Source organism: Protopterus annectens, chromosome 1.part1, assembly GCF_019279795.1.
Source record: "Protopterus annectens isolate FY-2018-M chromosome 1.part1, PAN1.0, whole genome shotgun sequence".
Lineage (NCBI taxonomy): Eukaryota > Metazoa > Chordata > Ceratodontiformes > Protopteridae > Protopterus > Protopterus annectens.
In genome coordinates, this window is record NC_056726.1 from 1,385,714,707 (window position 1) to 1,385,738,347 (window position 23,641).

The window sequence follows — 23,641 nt, forward strand, 5'->3', positions numbered from 1 at the left end:
TATCTCCCATCCAATCATCAAGATTTTTCTTGAAGAGTGCTAATGAGGAGCTTTGTTTGATATAGATAGGTAGTTTGTTCCAGACTATGGGAGGTCTCTGAGACAGGAATCTATCCTTCCAGCATGTTCTGTTTATTGTGGTGACAAGGTTTAGGTCCCTAGAGCATGTAGCTCGGAGGGATTGGGATTTCTTTATGTGGAGCATGTCCAACAGCTCGGGGTTTGACATAGCTTTATATGTTAGGCAGAGATCACCTCTGAGTAGGCGATATGTGACAGAGTAAACCTGGAGTTTTTTGAGATGGTCTGTGTAGGGCATCTGTTTGAGGCTGGTAATCCTCTTTGTGAGGTATTTCTGTGGCCTTTCCAGTTGTTGTAGATGTCTTGTGAGGTACATACCAAAAGGGGCATTGTACTCTATAATGGGTCTAATGAGTGATGAGTAGAGGGGAACAATGACCTCTTTTTTCCTGGATGAGAAACCTTTTGTGATGAGGTGTGCCACGTAGAAGGATTTCCTGACTACTGTGGTGATGTGACTATCAAAGGAGAGACTACTGTCCACCTGTGTCCCAAGGTCTCATCACATTTTTGGTGTTAAGTAGACTACCGCCTATGTGGTAGTTCATGGGTACAGAGTTTTTACCAAAGAGGATGACAATGCACTTTCTGGCACTGAGCTTGAGGCCATGGCTTTGACATCAGGCATCTGTCTCAGTGAGGCCCTTTTATAGGATGTCCACATTGTTAGGAGATTTGACTATGGCTTCTAGTTTGCAGTCATCTGCAAACTTAGTTAACCAAAGACCTTCTGTGTTAGCCTGTACTTCAGAGAAGTAGATACCAAACAGGAGAGGACCTAGGACTGAACCCTGTGGTACTCCACTTGTCACTGGTCTGAAGTTGGATTTAGAGTCTGCTACTTTCACAGTGTGGGTTTGGTCAGTGAGCCAGTTGGCAACCCATCTTGTGACATAAGGATTTATACCTAGTTTAGTGAGTTTGTCTATAATTCCAGAATGGGGGATGGTGTTGAAAGCCTTGGCGAGATCTAGATAGGCTGTGTGTACCACCTTACCCTCATCTACAGCTTTGGTGACCGCTTCAAAGAAGTCTATCAGGTTTAGGAGACATGATCTGCCTTTTACAAACCCGAACTGGGTAGGGTCCAGAGTTTGGAGATTACCAATGTCATTGTTTATAAGTTCCATGATGATACGCTCCATAGCCTTGCAGATGAGGCTCGTCAGACTAATGGGGCAGTAGTTCCCAGGGTCCGTGGTGGCTCCCCCTTTGTGGAGTGGGATAACCATTGCTGTGCGCCATTCAGTGAGCACAAAGCCTGAGGTGAGGCTATGATTGAACATGGTACTTAGGTGGGGTGCCAGTTCGTTCTGTAGTTCATGTAGAACGCAGCCTGGGATGTTGTCAGGTCCCATGGATGCTGTGTTCTTGGCTTTGGAGAGTGTGTTTTTTACCTGTGCAGCCGTGATTACAGGTACTTTACATTCTTCCAGTATAGAGATGGGCCCTTTAGGGGATGAGAGAGGGGTAAAGTTAGCACTGAATCTACCTGCCAGGATGTTGGCAATATCGGTTGATTCTGTATATTTAGTGCCATTGTGCTGTAACTCAGAGCAGATCTGAGTGTTGCCATTGAGATTCTAGACATAGCTATAGAATGCTTTGTGGTTGTCTTTAGAATCAGTGGCGATTTTGTTTTCATAACTAGCTTTGGAGGATTTTATGAGGGATCTCAGCTTCTTACTGAGGCTGACCACGGAGTTCCTCCAATCATGGGATTTTACTCTTTTTTGCAACAGTTTCTTTCTTCTGTTGTAGAGTTTGTTTATAGCAGGGGACCACCAGATTGGCTTCCTTTTTTTGGAGGATAGCTTCTTGGTTCTGTTAGGGATTGCACGATCCATGCACTCGAAGTGCTTATAAAGTGCAATTGTATAGGATTCAGCAGTCGTATCTCTACTGTCCGTCAGCATGGGTGTTGTGAAGTTTGCCACTTCTGTCTTAAGAAGCGTGAAGTTGGCTTTCGAGAAAATTTTTACGGTGGTTTCCCTAATGGGGGATGGGGCTGGGATGTGGAGGTCTAGGGTGATTTGCTTGTGGTTGGATCTGACCAATGGGGAATTGACCACTGGTGTGGAACACCAGTTGCCCATATTGGTAATTGAGTTGGCACAGTCAGGAGAGGCAGCAATCTTCTCTTTTAATTGTTCCAAAGTGTGTTGTTGATATTTTAACATATGGAACTGACAATTGAGTGCTCTGATAGCTAAGGCTGCAGAGGTGTATACTTTCTTACCCTATCTGTCCAGAGCTCTGGAGTCCTTTTGTCAGATTTAGGTCCTTTGGGTCCCTGTGTAATGACCTTAAGGTCTGCAACAAGATTCCTGTACACGTATTTGTGAGAATCTGGTACTCAGTAGTACCTGTCAGATTTACTTGGAGCAGGAGGCAGGGCATCAGGGGCTAAGCTAGATTCATGGAAAACATCATCACCACTTCCAAAATAGGTGTGATGGGGCAGGTCCAGAAACTTTCTAAGTCGTTTGTGAGAAGTCTTGAGATTCCCATTGAAAATGTTCCCTGAAGGAGTGAAGGGATTCCCCAAAAGAGAGATCCTCTGGATGGGAGGCAGAAGGGATGGATTCCTCTGCATCTGAATCCTCAAACAGTTAAGGGATGTTCCTTTTCAAAAGCAGAATAATCAGATTCCTCAGACTCTTGGTCTGTCATCATTTCTGAAGAAGGATGCCTGTTCCTTTTTGGAGTGGGGGCCTCAGTACCTCGGACAAGGGAGATGAGATCCTCTGCCATTTTAAGTATTTGAGCTTGGGGTGGGGGAGCAGTAGCAAGATGGTGGCTAGAAGCAGATTTTCTAGGAGTGGCCTGGCTTCTAGACCGGAGAGAATTTAAGTCAGTCTCTGAGAAGCAGTAGTCGGATGCGAAGACGTCATTTTTTGTCTAGAATCGGTAGTGCGAAAGGCCTCCTCGGAAGCTGGTGCCTGTGTCGCGGCTCTATACCCAACCGAGGCACAGACAGCCAAAGGTTCACAAGACAAACTGGATTTCTGCGGCATACCGGACTCCAAAAGGGTCTCTGCAGAGGCCTGCGAAGAAAGTGAGTCGGGCATCAGGGGCTGCGTATGTGCCTCACTGAATTCCGGAGAACTGATGACTTGCTTAGCAGTAGAGTCGTCAGAAGGCTTAGCATTGTGTAGCCTTGTCTCTATTTTTACCTCAACGGTTTTCTGGAATGTCGACAGACTGTTGGCTGGCAGGTGCCATATCAGAATTCGAAGACGGAACACGAAAATAATAGTCTACAAAAAGAGCACTACGGCGAATGGTTCTCGCATTAAAGAGGGCACATTACCGACAACGAGGGACGTCGTGGTCTGAGCCTAAACAACTGATGCAGTAAGAATGAAAGTCTCTGTGTGGGATCTGCTTTCCACAAGTGAGACAATTGTTAACTTTTTCAGACATCGGTTAGAGCAAGAAAAAAAGGGTCCCCAATGAGGTACTTAGCTTTAGACATTTTCTGCTGAAATTCAACTTCTGGTAGCGACTGACAGGCACTCATGTGAACTGTTTCTGCTACGGGCTCCACGGCAAGAAATACTGGTGTAATGACATCGGCTGCCTTACTTTATAGCACTGACGACCTGACGTCAGACTACAGGCAATGGCAGCCGGCGCACTAAAACAAGGAAAATAAAGATACCAGCAATAGTATCGAACAATTAACAGAGGTAGTGGGAAGGGAAGGGCCTATACCAACGATGGTAAATAGAAAACTACCCAGAAAAGGTAAAGGAAAGGTTATACAAAAAATCACACCAATGCACACCGCTAACAATAACTACAAAGGAGAAAAATCAACAATTTAAACAAGTAGAGAAATATATAGGGATGTATATATATATATATATATATATATATATCTTTCAAAGAAAAAAGTTTAGCACTTAGCTGAGAGCACGGCTGACGCATCCGATTTTCTACATGGCAAACGAAAATGGAGGTGAAGGGAAGAGGGGAAGTACGGCCAGCATTGGCTTGAGAGTTTCTTGCTGGCGCAAGCTTGATATAACGGCCAAATGAAACCGAACTCAACACTCAAGTATGAATGAAGACTGACATCAGATCACTTGTTACACTTCTTCCTTTTAGACAGTGAAAGTCTGACAGTGTACACAATGTGCATGAGGCTAGTCTTTTCCTTTTCTGTTTTAAAGGTTGCAATTACTCCTGAGTGCACTCTTACACACTCAAACTGTTTTCTTAGAGGCTACACTAACATAGCCCCATGGCCTTAGTGCTTTACGTTTTAACATTTATCACTGTATTTCCACCTTTGCAATTATTTTTTTTTTTTTTTTCACCCTACTTAGGTTTTTAGTTGTGTATCTATACACATGTTCATTAGTATTATGATTTATTTTTGAAACAAACCTGATGAAGTAATTTAATACAAAAGCGATCTTTGTTATAAGTTGTATATTTATTAATATTTATTCTGGTAGATGTCTATTGGTAGGTCTTTTTGTTAGTCAGTCATTTTTTTTAGTTAGTTAGTTTTCTTAACTAATAAAGTTTTGATTAGTTGTTTAGCTTATACAAAGTGTTAATAAGCTGGTCTTGTAATTTGTCTTTAGTGTTCTAGTTTCAATTTTAGGTAGCACAGTATCTGAAAACACTACACTGTTATGGAGGAAAGGGGACTTGGCTATAGGAATGATTTTAATGCTTTTATTGCTCTTAAAAGAAAGTACAGTTGTGTATACTTACCATAAATGTAGATGTTCGAGTGTATTCACTGTTGCAGTCATTACATTAGGGTAATCAGCTGGAAGGTTGCCCTCAGTCGGCCTGATTAACAAAGTCTTGGGTCCCGCTTCGGTCCTTATTCCATGACGTCAGGGGTATAAAACATGCAGCCGATGCCATTACATCAGTCTTTCTTGTCGCGCGGTGCCCGAAGCAGAAGCAGTTCGCAACTGCCGGTCGGCCGACTCCTGAAATTTTCGATTTCAAGTTTCATATCAGAAGTCGTCAACTAAAAAGATAAGTACCCCGTTGGGGAAACTTTTTCTTGCTCCTAACCGATGTCAGTAAAAGTTAATAATTGCATTACTTGTGGGAAGCAAATACCTCATAAGGATTTTCATTTGTACTGTATTCCTTGCCTAGGCCCTGACCACAACGTACCTAGCTGTCGGTTTTCGTGCTTTATTTAATCAATGCACTATCAAACATCGGTACATTTTTGCTTCTAAATATTTTGGCTCATGCTTTAATTATCCGGAAATGTCATCAGTTAGCAATCTGACTACTGAAATACCTAACAAAACACAAAGAAAAAGACAGACACAGGCCGTTGAGGTCCAAAACGGCCGACGACGCTTCTCCTAAGCCTGTCGCCAGTTCGCCGGTACTCAGTGAGGCACTTTCGCAACCCCCAATACCTGCTACTTCTGATTTGCAGGCCTCTACGGAGACCCATTTGGAGTCTGGTATGCCACGAGATGCTTCAATTATGGAACCCGCGGATGTCTCTACCTTGGATGGGTCCAGAGCCGCTGTGTAGGCACCGGCTTCTGAGGGTGTTTTCAGGCCTACAGAATTGTATATTAGGCCGATGCCATCTTCAAAATTAAGGCCAAAATCTCGGCCTATGCCTAAAAAACAGACGCCTGGGCCACATGTGCAGGCCCCTTTAGAAGCAAAAATGTACCGACGACGGATAGTGCACTGATTAAATAAAGCACAAAACCGACAGCAAGGTACGTCGTGGTCAGGGCCTAAGCAAGGAATACAGTACAAATGGAAATCCTCATGAGGTAAAGGAATGATTTTAATGCTTTTATTACTCTTAACAGAACCACCCTCTGTAACTACTCCTTTGCTCCAAACAACCTGGTTATATATAAATAAGGAATGTTTCTGATGCTTTCATTACACTCAACTAGGATCACTTGTTTGTGTGTTAGGATATTCCATTTTTAACTCAACTGTGGACTACTTACTATTTTCTATTTGATTATTTTGTAGCACATATTTTACAGTTATATTATACAGTTCAATTTTTTTTTTAGAGAACCAAGTGCAAAACATAATTTAGGAAGTGAACTTCACACTCTCCGCACTGCAAAGTTTCTTCTTGGTTTGGTTTGAAAGTGATAAAACACAAACATTATTTAGAAAATGGAAGTCCTGTTCCGTCCCCCCCCCCAAGGGAACTTATCTGCCCAGCAAAGGAAACGCACAAGCCAACCATCAAAATCCTTGTGAGCCTCAGGAGCAGCACACTCTGGCAGCAGGAAAGCTCTGAAAGGCCTGGCACCCAAACTTTTAGCCAGCTCAGCTTGAGCTTGAGTGGAAGGTGCCCTGAAGTTTTGAAAGCTGGTTGGCCATTATATCCTTGGCAGAACTTCACTACTCTAAGGTTACCAACTCGCAAAGATTAAGGGGAGACAACACAGAGTGAAAAAGCTCTTAACAGTTTTAATCAGTGGAAGCTGGGTGTATGCCATGCGGTAGTGAGCATTAGGTCTTCACGCTATCACTGCAATCTCACTGTGGTGGTTTTAATACAGGCAGCATCTATTCTGTCCACTTCAACACTGTTATTACATTTCTCTATTGTACATGCATGAACTAAGGAACACTTAACCAATCAGTACTCGTAGATGAGAGAGCAGCTGAGGAAAATGATAGGAGAGTTTCCAGCAATGACAAGGACCTTAGAGCCTAAAAAACATACCTTGTTGGTCACCATGAAATAACAAGGGACAGTTTCAGGTTTTATTCTCCAAATTTTATGATCAGCCTAAGACAGTATGGAAAGATGCACAAGAAACTTCCTGTGTCAACTCCCACTTGTCCTGCTGAATTGCGTGGACTACACTCTCCAGTGTACAGAAGAGATCGAGCTCTAGGGTACCAAAGTCTTGAGGGTAAGGGCTCTGGCTAGGTTCTAGGAGGGACTGCAGCTACAGATCAAGCAACCTACTAGCACACTCACTTCTCCATAGACAATATGATATGTTAAAATAATGCCATTCCCATGGAGAAGAGATTACAAGAGGATAGCCAGTGCATACTGACTGCCAACCCTGCAGAAGAGATATTGCACATGCTACCCTATTTGTTCACTTAACATACCACAGAGGTGGAGAGATTCTGATCTCTAACCACTTCCAGAGGACAGATTTTTGGTTGAACACTGCTAGCAGCTACAGCTGGAATGTACTGGTCTCCCCCTTCTTGGTGGTCCACTTCCCCTTGAAACACAAAGAAGCAATGTGCGCTCCCCGGCCTAGTAATGAGGCATCCATCATTAAAACCTGTGATAAGTCCTGCTGCAAGAAGGGAAAAGCTCACACTGTGACAGATGGAAATGTTATAGCCCCCTCCAGAGCTTGTTGAAAAGGATCCGACAATCAACAGATTTGTTAAAAGCATGACAGATTTGTACTAGAAATCAACTGTCCACAGCACCCCCCACATTAGCAGTGGTAGTAAAGTAACAATGATGACTCCAACTGCCATTAAGCTCAAGAGGTCAAGTGGGTCTGATCCTAGACCCTTCTTTCTGTTTTCACCCCCAACTACTAAGGCTAGGCTTTATAAACCCTTTCTAATAATGATCGTCACAATAAAAGTAATCCTTTGAGCTGTGGTCAAAGAGGATTTACCTCAATTTATGCACACCACAATAGTCTGCAGTCAATAAAATGTCCAATGTGAGACTTGTACAAAAAGGTTTCTCACTGTGGTCCCAAGACATCAATCATCCTGGAAGGGGAACTCGCCTGGGCACCACTACCACCACTGTGACTAGCACCTTAATAAATGTTCCACAGAGGAAAAAACAAAGAGAAACACTTTGCACTGACACAATGTCTACCCAAAGTTAACCAAAGAAGGTGTGTGTGTGTGTGTGTATATACGAAAATTCACCATTTGGAATATGATGCATTAGATGACACAGCTAAAGCTGTTGAAATCAAAGATGGGATAAAAATTCGGCTGCACTCTTTGGAACAAAGAGAAGGCAAAAGCATGTAATTCTACCTTTCTCAGATGGAGAAACAGGGTTTTCAGCCCCTTTGCATACAAGAACCAGCTTCTATATTCTAAATCTATGTACACATAGAAGCTGAGGGAGAACCTAAATACTACAATATGACGCCATCCAGAATTATACCCCAAACCCACTTGCCCTGAATGAGTACGCTACAAGTAAATTCCACAAAAAGGCTCACTGATTGGCAGGGTACGCACTGTAGCACATGTAAATATCCAATAAAACAAAGAACTTGGCGTACACCACAGTTAGGAGTATTCACTTTAATGAACAATAAAAACAGAATGTAAAGAAATGGTAAGCACTTTCACTGCTATTTTAGGCAGCTTCTTCAGACCAAACTAAAATAATTAACTGAATCTTATTTAAAATCCAGATAAACCAATCAGATAAAGCATTCAGTCTAAGAGTTACAATCCACAGCAATCAGATCTAATTACACAATAACTTGTTAAAAAAACACCATTAAAACTTAGTAGCAGTACCCAAAAGTTATAGCACATAGAAAATGCAAGTCGTGAATAATCAACAATTAGTCAAAAATATAAATATGTAACAATATACATAAAAACCCTCAAGTACAGTTGTGTACACTTACCATAAATGTAGATGCTCTTCGTGTTTCTCCGTTGCAGTCATCACATTTGTGTTATCCTGCCAGGGGTAGCCCTCAGTCAGCCCAAATACCAGAGGCTTAGTATTTCTGCGTTGGTTGCTGTCGCTCCAGGACTGACGTCAGGTCGTCAGTGGTATAAAATCAGGCAGCCGATGCCATTCCATCAGTTTTTCTTGCCACAAATGTCAGGAACCCCCCAAAAAGGGAGCAAGGTTTTGGTGGAAGAACACCACCAGAAGAAAGTAAATATCAAAAATCCTTGTAGAGAGTGAGGTAGAGAGTGAGGAAGAGAGAGAGAGGAAGAGAGAGAGATAGGGAGAGAGAGATTGACAGAGACAAGGGGGACGGAGGGTAGGAAACCAGGACTGCAAACAGTGAATACACTCGAACATCTACATTTATGGTAAGTGTGCACAACTGTACTATGTTCTTCGTGTTTCACTGTTACAGTCATCACACTTGGGTTGATTCCCAAAGCTGAAGTAAAGGGTGGAGGCAGTCAAGAAGTGGTGGGGCAGGCTAGTATGCCCCGCAAGACTGCGTTTGCAAAGCCTGCCCTGGATTTGGAAAAGATAGGCAGGTGGTAATACTTGGTGAAGGTATGAACAGAACTCCATGTTGCAGCCTCCAGGATGTCCCTGGTAGGGACCCCTCTGAGGAAAGCTGCAGAGGTGGAGGTTGCCCTTGTGGAATGTGTCCTGACCCCGAATGGGGGTGGTTTCCCGTGGTGTTTGTAACAGAAATGGATACAGTGTGCTATCCAATTGGAGATTGTTTGTTTGGAAATGGCCTTGCCCTCCGCCCCTGCTGCAAAGCTGACTAGCAACTGGTCGGTTTTCCTAAAGGGCTTAGTCCTAGCCAGGCAGAATCTAAGTTGTCTGTGCACATCTAAAGAGTGTAGAATCCTTTCCCCCTTACTTTGAGGCTTAGGGACAAAGGTGGGCAAATGAACAGATTGGTTGAGAGCTACACTTGACACCACTATAGACATGAAGGTTGGGTTAGTCCTCAGGGAGACCCTGTCAGTATAACAAATGATGAAAGGCTCCACAGCCATTAGTGCTTGTAGCTCTGAAATTCTTCTAGCTGAAGTGATGGCCAGAAGCAAGGTTGTTTTCCAAGACAGGAATTTTAACTCTGCTGAAGCTGCAGGCTCAAAGAGGGGGGTAGTGTGAGCTTTTCCAACACAAAGTTAAGGTCCCAAGCTGGGGTAGGAGCTCTTCTGGGTGGCCTTAAATTATTAGCCCCTCTTAGGGACTGTTTGATGAGAGGGTGAGAAAAGATAGGTGGCTCTGTGCTGTAATGAGCAGAGATGGCAGAGGCATGAATTTTAATAGAAGAGAAGAAAAAGCCCTTGTGAAGTAGGTCTGCTAGGTAATCCAGGATGAGAGGTAGGGAGGGCTGTGCTGTATCAGCTCCCTTAGCCTGGCTCCAGGTGCAATACCTTTTCCACTTGTCAGCATAGGATTTTCTGGTGCTGGAGCATCTGGCCTCACGTATAATGTCCAGGACTTGCTTGCTTAGGCTGGCAAGTGGAGGAGAGGTCAGGGAATAAGCCAGGCTGCCAGGTTTAGGGTCTGTAATTGTGGATGCATGAATTCTCCATTCTGCTGGGTCAAGAGATTTGGGATCTGAGTAAGGTGCCATGGAGGCAGGGTACCAGTGCTGGTGTGGTCAGTCTGGAGCAATCACGATTGCTCTTGGTTTTTCCTCCCTTATTTTGAGTAGTACCCTTATGAGTAGAGGTAGAGGGGGAATGCAGAGATCAGGAGATTTACCCATTGGAAGGACAGGGCATCCACTTTCCAGGCCTTGTTGTGAGGTTCCCTGATGCAGAATTTGCTGAGCTGGTGATTGTTGTGTGAGGTCAACAGGTCCACCTTCAGGGTGCCCCATTTCTGGGTTACAAGGTTGAAGATGCTGTGGTCTAGCTTCCACTCGTGTGGGTCTAGGAGTTTTCTGCTTAAGTTGTCTGCCAGAGAGTTTTGGGAGCCTGGCAGGAATTGTGCTAGCAAGTAAATTTGCATGGCTAACCTGCAGAGGGGATATGAGTGAGTTCTTCCCTGCTTGTTGATGTACCACATCACTGTGGTGTTGTCTGTTTTGATCAGTAGAGGCTCTGGGGATAGTAGGGGTCTGAAAGCTGTCAGAGAGTACTGAACAGCTAGCATCTCTTTTTGGTTGACGTGCAGATGCATTTGATTTGGGCTCCAATGGCCCTGAATGCACCTGCCGTCCAGGTGTGCACTCCGGGCATAATCTGATGCGTCTGTGGTTAGAGTCTGGGTGGCGTGGGGTTGTGAAAAGGGAAGTCCCTTATTGTGGTTGCATGTTACTGTCCACCAAAGAAAATCTTTCCTTAGACAAGGTATCATAGGTATGACAGTTTCCAGGTCCTGAGAGTGTTGACACCAAAGGCTTTTTAAGTACCACTGAAGTTTCCTCATATGCAGTCTGGCATATGGAATGAGTAGAATGCAGGAAGACATGAATCCTAGAGCTTGCAGGATTTTCCTTGCGGGTAACTGGGTTCTGGTGGCTAGTTGAGAGAAGTAGCCTGTTAGATAGGACTGTTTTTCTGGAGTAAGGAATGCCATCTGGGATGCTGTGTCCAGGCTTGCTTCCAGGAATAGAATTTTTGGAGTGGGGACTAGTTTGGATTTCTTTGCATTTAAAGTGCACCCCAGAGAGGTCAGTAGGTCCTTTACAAAGTTCAGGTGCTGTAATAGCTTTTTCTGACTGTCTGACCGAATCAGGCAGTCATCTAGGTAGGGGTAAATTTGAATATTCCTTTGTCTGCAAAAAGCAATGGCAGGAGCCAGGCATTTTGTGAAAATTCTGAGAGCAGTGGATAAGCCAAAGGGAAGTGCAGAGAACTGAAGGTGCATAAATCCTGCCCTGAAACCTAGATATTTCCTACACGAATCCCTGACTGGGATGTGCAGATAGGCCTCTTTTAGGCCTAGGGTGGCTAACCAAGCATCCTTGGATAGCACAGGAAGAAGCTGCTGGAGGGTGAGCATTTTGAATTTTGGTATCACCAGGAAAGTGTTTAGAATTGATAGATCGAGGATTGGGTGCCAGGTGCCCTCTTTTCTTGGTACCAGGAAGAGCCTTGGAATAGAAACCTTGGCCTAACTAGTCTGCACGAACTGGCTGTACTGCCCTCATGGAGAGCAGGGAATGGACTTGGTTTTGTGTCTCTGTCCACTGGTTTGGAGGAAGATCTGGGAACCCTTTTGATGTTGGCAGTGAGTGGAAATAAAATTGTATCCCTCGGACACTATGTTGAGGACCCATCGGTCGTTGGTGATGGAAGCCCAGTTTTTTGCATGAGAGGAGAGTTTTCCTCCTAGGGGCACAAGCAGGTGGGTAGAGGTAAGGGGTGGAGTTGTAAAGTCATTGTGAGTTCTTTCCATAAGGGGGGAGGCTTAGCACTCCCTGTTTTTGAAGTGGAGGAACTCCATTGCTTAGATCTCTGCATTCCCTGGGACTGCTGTCTGGGGGGGGGTCTACTTCCCCTAGGTCTTGTCTAAGCTGGTCTTGAGAGGGCTGGAAAGGACCAGTGCTTGGAGGGGCAATGCCTACTGAACCTCGGAGGCTGGACTTGCAAAATGTCTAACTGTCTGTATAGATTTAGCTTTTTCTTCCATCTTTTTTAAGACATCTTCTGCCTTGGTGCAAAACAAATTGTCTTTGTGCAATGGTACGTCCAATATTTTTGATTTGACATGGTCTGGCAAGGTTTGTTCCTTAAGCCAAGCCTGCCTTCTAAGTACAGAACCTGTGACTGCTGCCCTGCAGGATGCTTCTAGGGCATCAAAGCCACATTGCAAGGTGTGCTTAGTAAGTTGGTTTGCAGAATGCATAAGTTCCTGCAATTCTTTATTTTCTGCACAAGCAGGAAAGGTAGATAATTTTTGTTTAAGGAGTTCCATTGTATGTTGCTGGTACTTCATGTGTAACTGACAATTTAGTGCTCTAATGGCAAGAGTTGCAGATGCAGAGGTACATACTTTTTTTTACCACATCTGTCTAAAGCTTGGGAATCCCTGTCCGTAGGGGTGGGATTCTTGGCTGTGGCTGTTTTTATTCCTTTAGGTCCCTGGGAGATGACCTCTGGGTCCGCAGTAGGATTTTTAAAAAAAAATTGTGTGAGTCAGGGACTCTGTAATACCTGTCAGGTTTCCTGGGAGCAGGTGGTAGGGTGTCAGGAGTTAAACTAGATTCCATGAAAACATTATTCACAACATCCAGGACATGAGGGATAGCTAAGGGTCTGTGCTGTGGTAAATCTAAAAATTCCCCGAGTCTCTTTTTTGACTGAGGATAAGCCTGACATTCCCAATGAAAATGTTCTCTCAAAGTATGTAGGGTTTCACCAACAGAAAAATCCTCTGGAGGAGAGGCAGAGGGAATGGATTCCTCTGCATCTGAATCCTCATAAGCAGACAAGGGTATGTCTTCATATTCTGAAACCTCAGAGCCGTCTGACTCCTGGTCAGATAAAGCTGCTGGGACAAATCTCTTTCTTTTAGAAGGGGTAGGCTGGCTTCCTCTAATAAGCATGATAAGGTCTTCCACCATTTTAGGCATTTGAGATTGAGGCATGGAAGCAGGTGCTTCAGTTTGGGTCGTCGTTTTTTTAGGTGTAGTCCATACCCTGGGCCTTAGAAACTCAGTAGTTTTAGAAAGAACTGAAGACGCGAAAGAAGTCGTAGGTTTGTGTCGAATATCGGTAGTGCAAAGAATTTCCTCGGAAGCTGTTGCCTGCTCAGCGGCTCCGGACCCATCCAAGGTAGAAACATCCACAGGATCCTTAGTCAATGAAGAGTCTTGCAGCATAACGGACTCTGAACGCGTCTCGGTAGCGGCCTGCAAATCCATAGAAGAGGGCATCAGGGACTGCAAAAGTGCCTCACTGAGTACCAGCAAACTGGCGACTAGCTTAATGGAAGCATTGTCAGCAGTTTCTTGACCTGTGCGGTCTGTGTGTCTTTATCCTTACATTTTTTCAGACGAGATGTAGTTGGACGGCTTACTGAAGCCATTTCGGAATACAGAGATAGCGAGCGAAAGTATTTAGCTATGATAAGGCCTGACGATGTATAGGTCTGGCGTTGAACAAAGCACAAAACCAACAGCGAGGGACGTCGTGGTCTGGGCCTAAACAGGTGACGCAGTAAGAATGGAAATCTCGGTGTGGTATTTGCTTTCCACAGGCGAGACAATTGGTAACCTTTTCTGACATTGGTTAGAGCAAGGAAAAAGGATCCCCAATGGGGTACTTAGCTTTAGAAGACTTCAACTTCAAATTCGGAAACAAAAAACTTAACGGCCAACCAGCACTCGTGCGAACTGCTGCTGCTTCAGGCTCCTTGGCAAGAAAGACTGATGTAATGGCATCAGCTGCCTGATTTTATACCACTGATGACCTGACGTCAGTCCTGGAGTGACAGCAACCGACGCAGAAATACTAAGCCTCTGGTATTCAGGCCGACTGAGGGCTACCCCTGGCAGGATAACCCAAGTGTGATGACTTCAACAGTGAAACACGAAGAACATCAGCACTTATACACTTCTTATTCTTCATACCATTCACGTTCTAAAATGCGTTCCTTGAAATGCCTACTGTCTCCCTACATAGTAGGCGTAACACTCAAAGCAGTATGCAAAGTAAACTAAATCCTTCTTTTTGCAATCAGCATAAAACAAAGTCTCTATGATGAAATTCTCACATTGGGGTGAGTAAAGTGATTACTTGAATGAATAAACTTGCGCCCTTTACAATGCCTACAGGGAAAAGTACCTTCCCTGTATGATGGTGGTGTACATCCTCTTATTAATGTTCTTGTAAATCCATAAGGAGACAACTAAGTTAGAATTTCTAAAACTAAAATCAGGTCGATCATTGATCAAACATTTCATCCTTTCATCTACATCATCTATATTCCCCCAGTGGGGGGAATTTGGGCAAAGAAGCTGCTGCATTTGTTGTTTAGGGGAAAGGCAGAGAGATCGCAGCAAGGCTGGCTCCACGTGTGGAAAATGTTCTCTGCTACATTTTGGTTGAGGGAACACTCGTGAGGCATAAGGAAGGCTCTGCTCAACTTGCCCACTATGACGTTGGACCTTCCTGGAATGTATGTTGCAATCAGAAAGCGGTTGGATGAGATCGCTCATTGCCACACCCTAAGTGCTTCTCAAAAGAGGATAAGATCTGGTCCCTCCTTGTCTATTTATTTACCATACTACTAACATGCTGGCTGACTGGATCACTACTGTTCCCAGAGGAAGAACGGTCTGAAATGCCGGCAATATTAGAAGTACTGCTCTCATCTCCAGGATGCTTATGTGGAGCTTGGGCTCTTCTGCAGACAAGGTACCTTGGACAGTCTTCTCCAGATAATGCCCACCCCCAATCTAGGAAGCATTAGTGGTAACCGTAGCCTGTGGTTGAGGGAGAATAAATGGTCGACCTTGAGTCACCTGTTCCCAGCAACTCCACCATGAGAAACAGTTTTTGCATATGTTCGTAATGAGAATCTGGTGAGACACTGGTTGACGAATTATTGACCCTTGAAAAGCCAGTTGTGCAGAATTTGCATGGGATACCTGGTGAGAGGGACTAGCACAACTGATGGCCATGAATCCTAAGGCTTACAGAACATGACGTGCTGCCATCTTCTTGTTTCTGATTAACCTTGAAGTTTGTCTTCTGATTGTTAATCCTTCCAGAATTTCAACAATCATCTGCTTGGTGTCCAACAGTGCTACTATGAACTCTAATGCTCAAGTGGGTTCCAGACAAGATTTTTGGTGATTTACGGTAGTGCCTAATTCTGAACAAAGTTGAAGCACAGAGTCTCTTGTGTGAAGTAGTAGATGCCTGGTCGGCACAGATACGAGATGGTCTAAATAAGGAAACACCTGGGAATCCTTGTCATTTCAGGTGAGCCCCAACCACTGCCATGCATTTGATGAATACTCTGGGGATGGTGGTGAGACAAAAGGACAGTGCTCTGAACTGGTAATGGCTGGCTCCCAGCCAGAAGCATAGGTATCTTCTGGAGCATCTGTCCATCTTTACATGGTAGTACGCATCCTGAAAATCTACAGAGCACATCCAGTCTGATGGAGTATGGACTGCACAGTGACCATTAGGAACTTGCAACGTCGAACTGACTTGTTCAATCTGCCAACATCCAAGATTGTTCTCCAGTCCCTTGATTTCTTGGAACCAAAAAAAACCTTGAGTAAGTTTCAAACCCTGGTCTGGGGGACCGCTTGGATGACTCTTTTTCTAGCAGTTTCTGAATCTGACCGACTGCTTCATCCCTTTGACTAGGTGGAATGTCTGCGATTTTTTTTGATTGGAGGGGGTTTTTGGGAAAGGGGAATTTGGTAACCCTTGGATTTTATCCTCTGTACCCACATATCGGAAGTTATCTTTTGCCAGGCTCTCCAGTGCAGGGACAGTCGACCCCTGATTACGTCCAGAGGTGGACAATCGGGCCTCCTTTCAAGAGCGATGGAAAGGCTTCCCAAAGAAATATTCCTGGGAACCTTGGTTTTGCAACCTTCTCTGCCTCAAGGGTGACTTCTCCCCCTCTGCCTCTGGGGGGAAAACTCACCACGTGTCTTGGTAAGACCCCTGAAATTTTTTGAATCACATTTTCTCCCTACTTCTTTGACCTTTGGGATAAGGTCTCGGACGAGCTGAAAAACATATGCCCATGGCAAATAAGGTCTTAACTTCGTTCTCACACATGGATAGAGTATCCTTGACTTTAGGGACAAAAAGGGATGTGCCATCAAACGGATCATTGACGATTGAAGACTTAAAATGTTCTGCAAAATCCCAAAGGCGTATCCAGACATGCCTTCTCATGGAAATGCTGGGACACGCCACTCTGCTTGTTCCTTCAGCTGCATATGCTATGAGCCTCATGGACATGAACGAGTTGGCTACTAAATGTAGGGTGGCTAACTTGGAAGCTACTTTCTCTCTGGTTCCCTCAGCCACTGCTCCTTCAATGGTATCTGAAAGCTCATTCCTTGGAAAGTTCCTTCTTGGTCACTGCTGCCATGAACATGACGTCTACTGCAACCCCTTTTTCCTAGAAAGCCTTATCTGAGGGAGCGGTGATAATTTTATTTGGTCTCTGGGGAATAGGCTCGATGGAATCTGGGGTCTCCCACACCCGCCATGAGATCAAACTATGAGCTCATCAGTAGATGGAGTCACCCAGGAGGTGGATGGGCGAGAACCAAAGGCAGTCAGATAGACAGACTCATCAGACAAAGGATTGCTGGACTGCCAGCTACCAGTCTGCTTCAAAATCTCCAAAATTTCCCCAAAGGAAACATCTGCAGGGAGTGACCATGGGGAGATCCTTCACCCTCACAGAGGTCAGTGTCCTCAGTGGCCGACTCCTCCATGGAGTCCAAATACTTCCTCTTGCATAATCTCTTCCTATGGACCTCCTCAGTGGGGTAATCTGGGGAGGTATCGGAAGAGTGGGGAGTACCCAGATGGGTACCCCGGTGCCTGCGGTCCCACAGTCCCTGTGGAACCTGATGACAAGAGGAGGCAGGCAGGGTATCTTGCTGGGGTAGCGGATCCAAGGGAGTTGGTGACTTCTTAGTTGCAGTGGCAGCTATAGTCCTCTCCAAGGCCCCAAAGGCTGACTTCTCCTGAATGGAAGTGGACTCCAGCTCAGACAAACCATGTTTCTGGGACAGGGTCCACTCCAGTCCAGAAGACAGCTCACCTGGGGTTGATGATGGAGCAGAGCTTACCTTTGCGAAAGCCCCAAAGTGCATCGACTGCTCCGAAGACCAGGGAGTCAAGGGCACACAAGGTTTGTGAGATTCACTACAGCTCCAAGAACTTTCTGGCCCTAAAAAAGCTGATGAGCTCCGAGTGAATGTCTTAGCCGAAGAAAGGGACATCTTTGGATCAGACGGCAAAGGCACAGGGCATAATGTATCGGATCCTATAGCTCCAACACATGCCCTGAAGTTGGAGGAGGAGGAGGAAGAGGGGGAATGGATGGTTTGGACTGGCCTTAAACCTTAAGGGTCGAGGTCAAGGGAGACTTAGTGATACCCTGTACCATCCGTTCCACATCTTCTTCAGTTAGGCTCCTGGTTGAATGGGAGGATGAGGCAGAAGGTGATCTGAGTCTTACAGAAAGGGAGACGGTACCCTTGACAGAACTGGGTCATAGGATGGAGAGTACTGAGTCCTTGGCAATTGCAAAATTGGCTTAAAAGGACTGGATGTCAGATCCAACATCAACGGATCTGATTCGTCCTTACCAGGCAGGATCAGGGCCAAAGAAATCAGATCCAACAAAGCAGAGATCGGAGCCGAGGTCTCCGATCGGCTGCAAGATCATCTGCACTCAAAGATTTTAAAGTTTCTGATTTCGGCTCCGACACATTAACTTTGTCCGAGGACCTGGAGGACAAAGAAGAAGCTGGGCTCGAATGAGCTGACTTAGTTTTTAGAGACAGAGCCTGATTTCTCTGAAACTCCAGAAACAGTCTCTTCAAAAGCTAAAGGCACCAACCCTGATTTCTTTGAAACTCCAGAAATAGTCTCTCCAAAAGCTGAGGGCAACACATCCATTAGCATGAGCTTATTCTTACCCTCAAGTAAAGCTTTGTGATTAAAACAGTGGCATACAGCACAATCCTCTTGTAAGTGAAGGGGCCCATGGCAGTATACACATAGACAGCGTGAGTTGCTGACTGGGATTTTATGCCCGCACTTCTAGCATTTTTGGAAACTGTCTAGTTTCTCTTGTTCCTCAGCCATACTGAACCCAGGAAAGAAGAGAGAACTCTCAAAAAACAAAGTCACAGACACACATGCTCACAGAAAAAGTGAAACAGCAGAAAGATTTTTTTTTTAACAGAAGAAGACAAAGACTACTAATGATAGTGAAGAATTACCTCAACAGTAACGGGGGAAAAAGGAGTAACCTACAAAAAATGGTTACTGTTACTGCCAGGAAGAAGGGGAGAACAGAAGTAACCTAATTAAAAACATGGTTACTTTACAGAAAGGGGTACTAAACTACCACATAAAGCAGGAGAGAGACAGACAAAAAAAAAAACAAAAAAAACCCCCAATAAATTAGAGAATATTAGAGAAAAATATTTAGACAAATACAACCCGATACCAAGAGCTTGTTGACCAGACCACATCTTCGCAAAGTGGCAAACGAGATCTCAGGTAATGGGGAGTGATGTGTCGTGGGTTAGGGAAGGTATCCAAGAGCTTTTTGGTTACCACGAGCTTGCTAATGAACGAGTCAGACCCGATGGATCAGATCCGGGCCCATACTGTGAGGATGAGATGAAAAATTGACAATATCAGATATAAAGATTGAGGAGGGGGTGCACATGCTAGAGATGATACTGTCTTGAAAGGCCTGCACAGTGCTTTATCAGCCTAAGATTCCCCCCCCCCCCATATGCTCCAGCACTGAAATGGATGTGTACCACATGAACAACAGAGGTAAACTTACTATGAAAAAAAACTCTGTGGGCCCAAATGATAAATGAAAACCAAGGAGCATTTTCTCTAGTCTCGTCAGTAAGTACTGCACAACCTGGAGATCAAGAATGGAAATCTATCTGTTCCAAGTACCACCACTCAACTTACGACAAAGGGAACTGCTCCCTGTGAACAGTCTAGCTGATAGTATGCTCTACCACCAGAAAGAAGGTACAGACATCAAGGAAGGCATCTCCCAGTATGTTTGATGGGGGCACACTTATGTTCTTTCTTATCAAAGAATGATGAACTTCATTCTAACCCTTTGGTAACTACTATCCACAGACAGACACACAAACACCTGCTGTACAAGAAAGCATACCTGTCCTGGAACAATTGTGTGGGAAAACAACTTGTTAATTTCTGCAAGTTTATTTGAGGTTATGTTGAACTTCAAAGCTATGCTGTTAAGGCTGTCTTGAGGCTGCACCTGTGAAAGGGAAGAAGTAAAAGAAATTAGCAGTCAGCACATACAGTAACAACAACAGAAACTCACTTTCATCTTTGTTAAACTCTGAACAGCAGCCCCGGATGTTTGCCTTGGGCTCAGTACACACCAATGCCCTACATTCATACCTGAACCATCTGTAACCAAATGAAGTGCCCCCACCTTGTATGTAAAGCTATCCATGAACATTAGGCACTGCCTCACTGCTGTGATCCACGTTATCTATTCAAAACAGATGGCTCTCTAGCTGTCTCAAGATCCAAGCAGAAATTCAAACCATTTTGCACAGTAATTTCAGAAATGACAGTCTTTCCTTAAGATCAGCTACCATGTATCAGCATTTTCAGCTACTTAAAGATCCTGCAAGCCAAGTGCTTCTGTTTTCATGAGCACAGTAACTCCTAAGTAACACTCAAGAGTGCATACAGTATATAGTACCTGTTGGAATCTCACAAAAAAGGAGGTGGTCCCCAAACTGACAACCACGGTCACCCATCACCCAAACTGGCATACAGACATGACACAACTTTGTCTCTTACCTGCAGATATTTTTAAAACTACACCAATTTAAACTACACCAATTTGCTGACCTAAAATTCTACAGTTTTTACACTAAATGCATGACATGTTGCAAACTACTCAACTTTTTTTCCAGGCCTGGTGAAGGCTTTTGTAAGAATTATGCCATCTCTGTTTACCGTGCCTAAGCACCCCTCCCTTTATGTCAGCTTAGCCAACACACACCTTTTTTAACTGCAAGAAAAAAGCCAACCTTGTAGCTGTGCTTTCAGCAACATCACCTCTAAATGCTGTTTTTTTTTTTGTTTATATAAATATTACCACATAAAGACCCCTTCCTCCTAAACCAAATGCTATCTTCTTTGATACTGCCTATCTCAAAGTCTCCTCTGCTCCTGTGAATAAAAATGAGAATTCCCTATGCCTTAGGAACACATTCTTACACTTCCAACGGGCTCTCCTATTCACTGTTTAAACCCACAACAACTGTTAACCAGTAAAAGAACATGGATAGAGGGGGTGGGAGGGGCTATCTGTGAGGATGTACTTCAGTGCACTCTCCTAATATGTATGTAGCTGTGCTGTTCTGAAAATGCTAGCATAGTTTATGTGGCAGTAATGTTCTTTTCTTACAGGCTTTCTTCAGTATGCCTTCCGCACTCCCCCCTGTTGTTGTAGTCTTCCAAATCACTCCTGAAAGCAGGTTGTGTGGTTTAAGCCTAAATGGCAAAGAAATAAAACTTGTGCACAGTCAAAAATCTGTTTGCAAATGGTATGTTATAAATAATTTTGGGACACCTAATTTTTAAAGAAGCAATTTTCCCCCCTTCGAGGGTGAAAACTAATTGCAAGGCAGTGCCATTTATTGACCTGAAACCCCTCAGAGAAAAAAAACAAAACAGAGAAAAGGCTGTTCATTCTCTGATTTACTGCTTCTCACTACGAAACAGGAAGAGCAGAGCAGTGCATTCCTACCCAATCTCAAAAATGGTCCTTTTCTGATCCTAAACAGCACAAGGTCCTCTGTAACGCTCAACTAAACAAAAACGTTTCCTTAGTGTACTGTGTTGGTCCTGCATTGAGTTTGTGCTGTGTGTTTATTTCCTTCTGTATGTACGTAACAACTGGCAGGAGAGGATGGTTGCTAATCATAAAGTGCCTCCAGTTTTTGATAAGAATAGTTCATCTGAAAGCTGGGAAAAAAGTAGGAAATTTTGAGTTATGTTACCGAAGAAAACAAGAGCTGTGGCAGTCACCCTTTTACTCTCAGCACAAGATAAGAACACTGCAAGGGAAATGCATGAAGATATGGACATGGATAAACTGGCTGGTATACTTCACAAAGAGCTCCAAAGAAAAAGAAAGTCTTAACCTACAAGTCATATGTAATGTCTGCAATGTTACTAGAGACTGTACTGCTCCTACTGTTGATTAAATTGCTGAATGGGAAAGGAGTGGCCGACTTCAGAGAAATGCTGAGAATGTCTAAAGGACTGACATCCTGCCACAACATTCTTCAGCAGAGACTAAGACACCCAATTTGGGCATCAGTTTCCAAGGACACAAGGCTGCTAGTGAAGATGGCTGCCTGCATGAGTGAGCGAGTGAGTGTGTGAGTGAGTGACAATCCCATGTAGTATCCACTGCATGCCACATCGTGGGTTGCTGAGATACATAAAAGGAATTTAGATGCACAATAAAAAAAAAATATCCATGCAGGATGAAGGTGCACCACCAACACGTCTACTGCTGCCGCTGATTATGGGAATGATCAGATAACACACAGGAACTAAAGAGTTGATGAAATTATGGAAATAGGTTCGATGGCTATGCTGGGAGTGGCCAAAAAAGTATCCCAGAAAATGCAGGGATAAAGCCATTCCTGTTCACAATCCCTGCAAGTTACCTGCAGGCAAAACCTCTAGTAACTGCACCATCAGCAGTTCCAGTGAGCACCTCTATGACACTGTTCAAGAGGAACCTGTCACCACAAATTCTTACCAGGAATAGCACCCACAAGCCTCCTGGCTATGGGCAGTCATCACTAAATGCAATCTTGGGTATTGACTAGTACTTCTATGGTATTACATTGGGTTGAAACGGCTAGGCTTAAAATGAAAAACAACAGAAAAGGCACCAAGAACCACCAATTCAGTTCTGGAGAATCCACTTTACTAAAATATACTAGGAAGCTAAAACACACCCGAAAATAAAAATTGCCAACATAAACGCCAATACAGTACCTTGCGTTTTTATCTAGAAGACTTCATCAGATGCAGAATGACTGTAAAGTGCCGTTCACTTGGTTATAAACCCACCATTAATCACAATGCCACCAATAGGGAGCGAAAATCAATTATTAATGCTCAAATGAAGACGTTAAAAACAGAATAAAACCAAGCATGTGTCAAGCCCTCTAATCTCTAAAACGTATTTCTTACATAAATATTTTTGTGTGTGTTTTAGCTTCCTGGTGTATTTAATAAAGTGGACTCTCCGGAACTGCATTGGTGGCTGTTTTTGATGCCGTATCTGTTTTTGAGTTTGCTATTTTCGGCACTTATTCCCATTTTTTTACTTTTTCTAGGCTTAAAATGACCTCTGGGTCGACAGCCTAGTAATCTCCTATGATCAGTCACAGCATTGTGTTTAACCATTTCCTGGACAGCAAACTCTTCTCTACAGTACAGAGATCAGTATATCTGCACTCTGTTCAGATTCTATTATCAACTTTAAACATCATGTGCAAGGCTATTTCCTTCAAATTCCCACTCGTTACTACCATTTACCCTGCTAACTAAAGCAGCTGCTCTGCAAACAAGACCAAAGAGTCCACAGAATGCTTCTGCACCCCCTCCCGTCAGTACAACATAAAGACTGGGAAGGGATCATTCCGGTCTACTAAACCAAGTTAGAAAGGCATGGCTGTTCTCAGCCTTGCTTGCTACTGAACCTGTCCAATCTGAACCTGGTGAAACCAGTCTTAACTGCTGAAAACAGGCTGTACAAACAGATTCTGTAAACTAGGACCTGTAACCAGTACAAAATCAACTTCTATTCCTGTACAGTAAAGGTCTGAATTACAGCTAGCTGCAATTTAGCAAGAGGTTTACTGTACTGTACTGGAATGGCAATAAGTATCTACTATGAGGGAACTCTAAGGTTATGGATAAAAAGAAAAACTAGACTTGCCTTTGAAATTACAAAGTCAGTATCAGTTATTCATTCATAATGCAACACTGAAAGCTATCTGTGCTGCTCTAAGGTGCATTTCTGTGAGAATTTCCACTGTGTTCCATGAACATAGACAGAACAGTACAGTTGTGTATACTTACCATAAATGTAGATGTTCAAGTGTATTCACTGTTGCTGTCA

General features: G+C 43.9%; 1 protein-coding gene across 1 annotated transcript in view; it reads right to left on the reverse strand.

Moving 5' to 3' along the window:
• The window catches only part of LOC122816286 (nuclear receptor coactivator 7-like), a 1,918,671-nt gene that overhangs the window by 77,645 nt on the left and 1,817,385 nt on the right, over positions 1–23,641 (reverse strand). The window contains exon 6 of the mRNA XM_044089024.1: positions 19,622–19,729. Coding sequence (XP_043944959.1) covers positions 19,622–19,729 — 108 coding nt within the window. The remainder of the gene's footprint in view (positions 1–19,621; positions 19,730–23,641) is intronic.